The 9306-nt window shown below is 52.6% G+C and overlaps 1 protein-coding gene across 1 annotated transcript; it reads right to left on the bottom strand.

Annotated features, from left to right (window-relative positions):
* Positions 1-5657: 5657 nt before the first annotated feature.
* IFI6 (interferon alpha inducible protein 6) lies at positions 5658-9073 on the bottom strand. Its single transcript, XM_036114284.2, has 5 exons — positions 8931-9073; positions 7874-7969; positions 7449-7532; positions 7213-7362; positions 5658-6106 (listed from the first exon to the last, which is right to left on the bottom strand). Exons 2-5 carry the CDS (start codon positions 7941-7943, stop codon positions 6000-6002), a joined length of 411 nt encoding a protein of 136 aa, XP_035970177.2. The 5' UTR covers positions 7944-7969; positions 8931-9073; the 3' UTR covers positions 5658-5999.
* Between the last annotated feature and the right edge of the window lie 233 nt (positions 9074-9306).

Below are 9306 nucleotides of genomic sequence, written 5' to 3'. Positions count from 1 at the left end.
TCGAGACCTTGAAGACAAGAGTAAGGGAGTAGAATTTTAAGTGTTATGGGCAGCTGGGGGGGGGGGCTTTAAGCTGGAAGGAGGGGGTCCTTTGTTTTGATTTATTTTAAGATCTTCCTGGCTCTGTGTGGAGAATAGACGAGAGTGGACACAGGGAGACCCATTAGGAAGACCTTGTAGGTGACCTCCAGGACTGAGGGTAGTGAGCTGGATGATGAGAGGGGGCCATGTGGGTGGAGAGCCGTGAGCAGACTCAAGAAATAATTAGAAGATAGGATCTACAGGCTGGCTGGTTGCTGGATTGAGTGAGGGGGATGGGTGGGACCAAGGGAGATTAAGATTAAGTACTTTTATTGGACAATTATTTATAGAGTCCTCTCTGGGTGCCAAGTACTGTTCTAGAGCACCTGTCAAGATTCAAATCCTGGTCCTGCCACTTGCTAGCTGTTTACCTTATTTTTTTTTTTTTAAGATTTTTTTAAATTTATTTATTTGAGAGAGAGAATGAGAGAGAGAGAGAGAGCATGAGAGGGGGGAGGGTCCGAGGGAGAAGCAGACTCCCTGCCGAGCAGGGAGCCCGATGTGGGACTCGATCCCGGGACTCCAGGATCATGACCTGAGCCGAAGGCAGTCGCTTAACCAACTGAGCCACCCAGGCGTCCCTTTCTTTTTTTTTTTTTTTTTTGCTAGCTGTTTACCTTAGAGAAGTCATTTAACCTCTCTCTGCTGTGATCTCTTCTTTTAAAAAGCAAGGATCTTAATAACACCCAAGAGGATTGTTGTCAGGATTAAATGAGTTAATATATGTAAAACCTTGGATCTGGAGGTCTGGGACTGGGCTCTGAGGCTTAGTACTTGGACTTGGTTACTTGGGAGTGAGTGCTTGGGCCTGCTTTTTGGAGTAACCAAGGCTCCATTTCTTGAGCCTGCCCCTAACCTGATTCCCTTCTCTGTGGCTTCATAGCACATGAGAAGTGTGTGACCCTACCTGTCTGCACTGTTTGCTCCACGGAAACCTCAGATGGAAGGGAAATAGAGGGTTGCTCTGGACTTCTCCATGGGGCCTTGCTGGGGCCCCTTTCTTTTCCCCCTAAGCCAGGAAGCCCATACTCTCTACTCTTCTGCCCCTCCCCCACAGCCATCTGCTTAAAGGAAGTGGCTCTTTAGTTCTTCACAGGAAGCCACAGGCCTCCTCTGCCTCAGCTCCCTCCAGCCACTGCTGACCCAGGCCCTCTGCTGGCCCAGGCCCCCTTCAAGGCTGAATCCAGGGACACCCTGTACCTGGCATCACTCTCTGCTGCCCGGCCAAGAAGTGTGTGGGGTGTTCCTCTCCTTTTCATTTAGATCCCTGTGGTTCCGGTTTGGAAGCACAGGCTGTAGGCCTGGGGGTGAGACCTGATTGCAGAGGGTCCTGAATGCTCTGCTGGGGAGTTTGGAGATCTCAGCATTGCAGGACTGAGGGCCGGCAATGCAAGGGAGAGGAGGGGCAGGGATCCTCAGGAGTGACCACTTCCGTGAGCTTCAGGAGCTCGTGCTGTAGAGCAGGGGCAGGGTCTGATTCATTTTGGTCTTCAGCATCCCTGGTGGTGGAGGGCTGGTGGTAATTGTGGTAATTGGTGGGTCTGATTCATTTTGGTCTTCAGCATCCCTGGTGGTGGAGGGCTGGTGGTAATTGTGAAGCTGCTAAAGGATGATGCAGGCTGAGGGAGATTCAGGGCGGGATTTTCCTGCCACCTGGTGGCCATAACAGCACATAACACGATGGGACGCTGGGAAGTTGGCCCTGAGAGGGAGTGAGCTTACTTTCAAGGGTCTGGACGCCAGGGAGGCCCTTAAAGAATAAAAGAAATCCCTATGTGAAGGGATTTTATTAAAGAGAAAGACACCTCTCACTTGAGTACTTGGGAAAGACATGCTAGGTCTAGATGAGAGTTCAACTCCTCCCCTCTTCCATTTCATAGACTAGGACACTGAGGTCCAGAGAGAAATGATGAGGACAGAGGACCTCAGTGTTGTTTTCCATCAAGTCAGTCACACAGATGGGATCTATTTTTGGACTTGTCTTAGGGTGTGGTCTCAGAGTGAGGAACTGCCCTGCTGGTCTCTAGTCACCCTCATTTGTGACCAAACATGGCATCTCTCAGCACCATCACCCACCTTAGTCACCAAAGTTGGCATCACAAGGTGGCTTTTGGCAGCTTCTAAAAATAAAATCCACTCTCAGAGGGCCGGGATCAGACAGGACTGAGAGGATTCCGAAGCATGTGCTTCAGGCTCAGCAGTTTTAGAGTAGGGAGTAACTCCGAGACCATAATATCCAAGCCCCCTTGTTTTAAAAACAAGGAAGCTACGGCTCACAGAAGGCAGGTAACCTGCTGGAGGCACCACCCTGTTGCTGGGCCAGGACTCAGCTTTTTGTCTCTCTGAAGGCCATTGCCAAGGAGGCGGCTAAAAGTGCATTAGCATCTCCTGACTTGTTGCATAAGTGAATTCTGGTTTGTGTTCATTGTTCTGCCTCACACTTTGTAGAAGGATGATTGTGGCCCATGATGGCTCACAAGGGCCAGGATAGGTGAAGGGAGATGGGGGCAAGGAGGTGGTGACAGGGAGGGAGAAGGGGGTCATAGATACTTTGTGGGGGCTCCTAGTTTGTGCACTGTGGGCTCCAAGGAGGTGGGAATCGGGTCTCTTCCACCACGGTGTTCTCAGCAACTGGCACAGTGCCAGACACAGACTGAGTGCCCAGGAAATGCCTGCAGAATGAACGCAAGGCATTATCCTGCAGAGACCCAAGGGATCCTGTGGTAAGAAGAGTGTCTCCTTAAAGACAGGTCATTTTCAGTGTCATTCAGCCTGAGAAGTGCTGAGGCCTCAAATCTGAAATCCCGGGGGCCGAGCTGTCTGTCTGTCTCTGGCCTTGAAGCTATTCAAGGAAATAAGATACCAAGGGAAGGGGCGCCTGGGTGGCTCACTGGGTTAAAGCGTCCAACTCATGGTTTTGGCTCAGGTCATGATCTCAGGGTCCTGGGATCGAGCCCCGAGTTGGGCTCCACGCTCAGCAAGGAGTCTGCTTAAGGATTCCCTGCCCCTCCTCTCTCTCTCTCTTGCTCTGATTTTATTTATTTGCGAGAGAAAGAGAGAGAGAGAGAGAGTGCACAAGCAGGGGAAGTGGAAGGCAGAGGGAGAGGGAGAAGCAGACTCCTCACTGAGCAGGGAGCCCGACTCTGGACTTGATCCCAGGACCCTGGGATCATGACCTGAGCCGAAGGCAGACACTTAACCGGCTGAGTCACCCAGGCGTCCCAAATAAATAAATAAATCTTGGGCGCCTGGGTGGCTCAGTTGGTTAAGCGACTGCCTTCGGCTCAGGTCATGATCCTGGAGTCCCAGGATCGAGTCTCGCATCGGGCTCCCTGCTCAGCGGGGAGTCTGCTTCTGCTTCTGACCCTCTCTCCTCTCGTGTTCTCTCTCTCATTCTCAGATAAATAAATAAAATCTTTATAAATCAATCAATCAATCAATCAATCAATCTTAAAAAAAAAAGCCAGGGCACCTGAGTGGCTCAGTCAGTTAAGCGTCTACTTTCGGCTCAGGTCATGACCAGGGGTCCTGGGATCAAGATCCGCATCCACATCCGGTTGCCCTGCTCAGCGGGGAGCCTGCTTCTCCTGCTCCCTCTGCCACTCCCTCTGCTTGTGCTCTTTCACTCTCACTCTCTCTCAAATAAATAAATAAATAAAATCTTTAAAAAAAAGACACCAAGGGAATAAGTGGGGGGTTTATGCTCCTGGGGGCAGGGTGCCCATCCTTAGGAGAAAGGAAGAACAGGGTCTGTGAGCTCCAGAAAGTAAACCCTGACTCCAAAGTCACATGATTTAGTTCCTGGTTGTTATTTGGCTTTTTTCTCTCTGCTTTATCCTTTAATCTTACAAAGGAGGGAACTGAGTCACATGAAGTGAAGGAACTTGTGTTAGGTCTATAGGACTCCAGAGGAAATTCCTAACTACTATGCTCCACTGTCTTATTTGAAAACCCCAGCCTCATCTATGCTGGAGAATGCTGAGTAAGAGGTTAAAGGCCTGTGTTTACTCAGACCAGTGTTAAAGGGGGTTCAGCTCCTCCATCCCCAGGCCTACATGGTAGTGACAGTGGGTATTACTAAGGGTCCCCAAGAGAAAGAACAAGAGGTCCAGTCATCCTTCCCATGAATATTGGGGAAGGTGAAGGGACAGGTAGATGGGAGGAGACTGACCTCAGGTTCAGTTCTACCCACATATATTAGCACTTACTGTGTGTCAGGCCTGCGCCAGGCATTGGAGAGGAGAGAGAAATTAGAGACAACGCCTTCCCTGAAGGTGTTGAGAGATACACACTATGTCTCTGGGATGTCAACCCTATAGACAAACTGGGATGCAGGCCTCAGTAGAGTGTGATGCTTGAGACTCCGCCTCCCTCTGGAGGCAGAAGTCCACTCTCTGCCCCTCTTTGGACGGCCCCAGCCAAGACAGGACTCAGCTGAGGCCCCTGTGGTGAGTATCGGCTCAGGGGACTCAGCCCAGCTTTTGCTCCTGGACACAAGCCATGAAGAGAGTGTGAGGAGCAGGTGCTGTCTCTCCCACCTATGAACCTCTTCCACGAGCAGTGTTTCTCTGGGGCCTGGGGCAAGCCAGCTGAGGCACACGATTGCCAGCCGCAGAGATGGCGTGAGATCTGGGGGCAGGAGCGGGCAGGATGGGACCTCTTACCCACCCTCCCACACACAGCGGTAACTGGAGAAGAATGTCTGGATTATAAGTGGGGTGGGGCGGGGCGGCGGAGGACTGAACACAGCTGCGATGGCCCTTTTGTGACCAGCTTTTGTGGTTCACACATGACCACTTCCCAGGGATGCAGATCTCCACAGGAGGCTGGTCTGGCATGGAGGCTGGTGTGCCCGCCCAGAGACCGGAACCCTGGTGCTGGCACCAGCCCTGTCTTCACCGCCATTTGATTTCTGGGACCCCTATGCAATCCCACCCCACCTAGGTCCAGGCACCTTGGTTCACCTGGCTAGGCCTTGCTAACTTCGGATCTCCCCAAAGGTTTGGGTTGGCCTTTCCTTTCCATTCCAAAGGTGTAAAGGCTCCATTCGCAAACTGTCCATTTGATCCCCAGAGTTCTTGGAGGGAAGGAGACCTGGCCGAGCCACACCCTCAAAAAGCTGGTGTTACACACTTTCCCCAAGGAAAAGGTCTGGCCTTATATTCTCCATCTAAGGGAGACCACTCTGTGCTTCTTCAGAGAATGGAGATCAGGCTTCTCCATCTCTGCCTAATCAGAAAAGTAGCTGGAAGCGTCTCCCACTGAGAACAGACTGAGCTCTGCCTCCCCAGGCACCCTGTGAAATCGAGCCTGAGTGTTCACGCTGTGGCAGGAGGCTCTGCTGGGAAGGAATCCCAGAGGAGGGGATGTCTCAGCTGGGTTATGAGCTTCAGAAGGACATTTGAGGCAGAGAGAACAGCACGTGCTGAGGCCCAGAGACAAAACCACCTGGTTGTGTTCCAGGAGCTGTGGTTGGCTTCAGGGGAGAAGGGGTCGGAGGTGTATGGAGAAGGCAAATCAGAGCCAGATCTTGTTGGGCTTCTCACAGTAAGGGTGACTCACAGAAGGGCAAAGCATTTTCTTTCTTTCTTTTTTCTTTTTAAGATTTTATTTATTTATTTATTTATTTGAGAGACAGAGCGAGAGAGCACAAGCAGGGGGAGCGGCAGGCAGAGGGAGAGGGAGAAGCAGGCTCCCGGCCGAGCAGGGAGCCCTTTGCGGGGCTCGATCCCAGGACCCTGGGATCGTGACCTGAGCTGAAGGCAGACGCTTAACCGGCTGAGCCACCCAGGCGCCCCAGGGCAAAGTGTTTTCTGATTGAATTTTATTCCGTGTTTTCACTTCGGTCACTGATGAGTGTGACCGAGAAAGCTCTGGGCTACAGTTGGAAGAAGGAGCGGGTTCCCGGTTGCTCCTGGCTACTCCTCATCCTCCGGCTCCTCCTTGCTGTTTTCGAGGTGTTTGTGGACAGCGTAGCCCAGGAAGGCCCCAATCTTGCCCATGAGGGCACTACCACCACTAGTCCCTGTGAAGCAAATAGAGCCGGGTCACTTGGGGCCCAGGCACCAGACCCGGGAACCCAAATGCCTGGAAACCATTAGTGAAGTCTAACTTCTTCGTTTCCAGTTAGCGAAACGGGGGCCTTGAGAGGGGACAGGACTTTTGCAAAGTGAATCCTAGTTCCCCCTTGACTTGCCGTCTCAAATCAGAGATGTGTTTCAGAGATGGGAAATACACCAATAACAGCTCATTCTCTTCACATCTGCGGTGACCACACCGTGTTATTAATAATGCTCCCAACAGCCACCTCAGTGGTGACCTCCCTGTGGGGGCTGGGGGTTCACAAGTAAGGGATTTCGTCCTCCTCACAAGCCTGTCACACGCACAAGCATCTTACAGCGCAGGACTGTTCCTAGCTTTGCCCACACCCTTCACCTCCCACTGCTGGGGTTTGCACTGATCTGTGTCTTCTGCCCCCTCTGAGAAAGACTCCTTTCTTTTGGGCTGGTTCTTTGAGATTTTGTCATCCAGAATTGAGAGCAGATGGAAGATTCAGGAAGGCAGAGAGGAGTCTGCCGGGGGCAACTTTTCTCTAGGATTCTGGAGGCCTCAGAGAGAGAGGGAGGGAAAGGAAAAGAAAGGGGTGGAAGAGAGAGAGAGAAGTGAATGCATTTTTTTTTTAATTAAAAAAATTTTTTAAGTATAATCTTTACACCCAACATGGGGCTCGAACTCACAACAGGGAGATCAAAAGTCACATGCTCTACCAACTGAACCAGCCAGGCACCCCTTTCCACCACCTTTCTTTGCCAGTCTGGTTCTCTGGGATTGAGCAGATTCATAAAATGTTATATTGAGGATGGCCATCCCTGTTAAAAGATGAGGAAACTGAGGCTTGCTGTGACCTGGCCAAAGCATCAGTGAGGCACCTGGCCTTCGTGGTTGAAAACGAGGCATAAGACCAGGTTCGAATCCTGGCCCTGGTGCTAATTAACTGGCAGAACTCGAGTAAATTACTTAGTCCCTCGGTGCCTCCGTTTCCCCACTGAAGGATGGAGATCGTAAGAACACCCGACTCATGGAGTCACCTGACTCTGGCGTCCCCGCCCGAGGGCCCGGCCGCCCACTCACCGAGGCTCTGCAGGGTGGCCACCAGCCCCCCGGCGGGCACCCCGCCCCCGTTCGCCACGGCCGACATGCTCATCAGCGAGGCGGCCACCGAGCTGGCGGCAATGCCGGTGCTCGTGAAGCCCAGCGCGGGCAGCCCGGCGGCCAGGAGCCCTGGAGGAAGAGGAGGTGATGAGCAAGCGCCCGCAGCAGGGGCCCGAGCCCCCCCCCTTCCCGAGCTTTGCGCTCTCCGGACGCACCTCCTCCGATCGCCATGTAGGTCACCGCGCCCCAGAACCCGGAGCCTCCGCCTTCCGAGCCTTCTTTTTCCCGTTGTCGTTTGCCTATCGGGAGGGGACAAAGTGGAGCGGGGAGCGGGGCTCCCTACTCTGTGCCTGATGCTCAGGACCACCCCATCCTTCCATTTCGGGGAGCCTCCCTGAAGGGAAGAGACTACACCCAAGGCGCCGTGCCTGGCGCCCACCTGGCACAGAGTAACCCTTCGGTGGAACGGAGGAATTGACAGGTGGGGATTCGAATCTGGGACCCTGGCTACAGCGACCCGGAGCTGGCCATCGTAATAGCCCTTCTCGTCTTGGAACCAGGGACCCTGAGACTCTCCGCCGGGATTCTGAAGCTCTCCGCGTCTTTATCCCACAGCCCTCCATGGTGCGGGGACCCTCACCTGCCTGCGCCCCGCCGCCGGCGAAGAGTAGCAGGTAGCACAGGAAGAGCGACACCGCCTCCTGCCGCATGGTGGCGCCGCGCGCGGGCTTCGTCACTGGCCCACAGGAGGGGGAGAGAGAGAAGGTCTGCAGAGCCCTTTCGGACCCGCTCGGTGGTTTCCCCGTCCTATTCGGGGAGGAGTCCATAAAAAGCAGCGAGGTGCTCTCGATTGAGCCCAGGACCCTCCTGAGGAGCCGCGGCCTTTCAATTTCCTCGTGACAACAACAGTCACACAGCAAATTGTGCAGCCTAGACACACGCTCGAGACTGTCGGAATTCAAACCTTACGCTCTTTCTGTTATAGCACAGAATCGGAAAATACATATGCCCCCAAACTTACCTCTAATGTGATCTTTGTCAGCTCAAGGAATTTTCCTCGAATTAAAAACGGACAACCTCCCATATATTGAGGACTTAGCACTTTATGACACAAGGTCATTTATACCCATAACAACCCCATGGCGTAGGTACCATTGTTCTCAACCATGTGTTATAGATAAGGAAGCTGAAACTGGGAGAGGTTAAGTAATATTCCTAAGACTGCCCAGCTAGGAAGTGGCAGTCAGGATTTAAGCCCACAGTCGACTGATGCTCAAACCCACACTTCCAGATAACTTCATCTATCCTCAAAGATGAACTCACTGTCACCTTCGATCCTGCATTAAAGGGGTTTCAGAAATCGTCCAGTCCTTTGGGCAGGTAAGGTAGCTTGATCTCCATTTTACAGATGACAAACTAAAGCCCAAACAAGTGAAGTGCCAGGGTTAAGGCCACAGATTGCTGAGTTGGTACCTATAATCCAAGTCTCATGTCTCTTCGGGTTTGGTACCCCAAGCCCCTAAAAGCCCCCAACCCATCTCCTGGGACCAGTCCTAGTCCAGGGCACTACAAGGGACCCAGGGGTATAGCCTCCCTGAGGAATGGGTATCCTGGCTCTCAGGGCATACGGCTCACAGGCAGGCAGCCTGGCAGAGGTTGGCAGCTCGATATTCATACTTGCTAGCTTCTGGGTTTACCTTGGAGGAGGGGAGAAGAGGAATCTTCCTTTCCTTCTCGGAGCCTGATGTTAGATGGGAACAGCAGTGAGGTAACAGCTCTCCGGCTGGAGGCTGGCTTTTGTAATCACGTTTGGACAGCCTCCTCTCCTCCAGGCAACCAACCAATCCTAGTCTGAGTTTCCATTTCCTGGACTCACCCTGGGTTTTCTTTTCACCTTTCCTCCAACTCTGCTTGGTGATGGCATCTCTGCCATATCCCCTGGCAGAAACATGTAATTGAAGCCAGGGACTTTCTGAACAGCTGAGAGTATTCAAAGCAGATCATGCTAGAGTGGGATCCACGACCCTGCTGGGCTTCTTGAAGTGCAACCATCAGTTCCTCTCAGGATGCAGA

This window comes from Halichoerus grypus, chromosome 5 (genome assembly GCF_964656455.1).
Source record: "Halichoerus grypus chromosome 5, mHalGry1.hap1.1, whole genome shotgun sequence".
Lineage (NCBI taxonomy): Eukaryota > Metazoa > Chordata > Mammalia > Carnivora > Phocidae > Halichoerus > Halichoerus grypus.
This window is presented reverse-complemented; position numbering and strand designations above follow the sequence as displayed.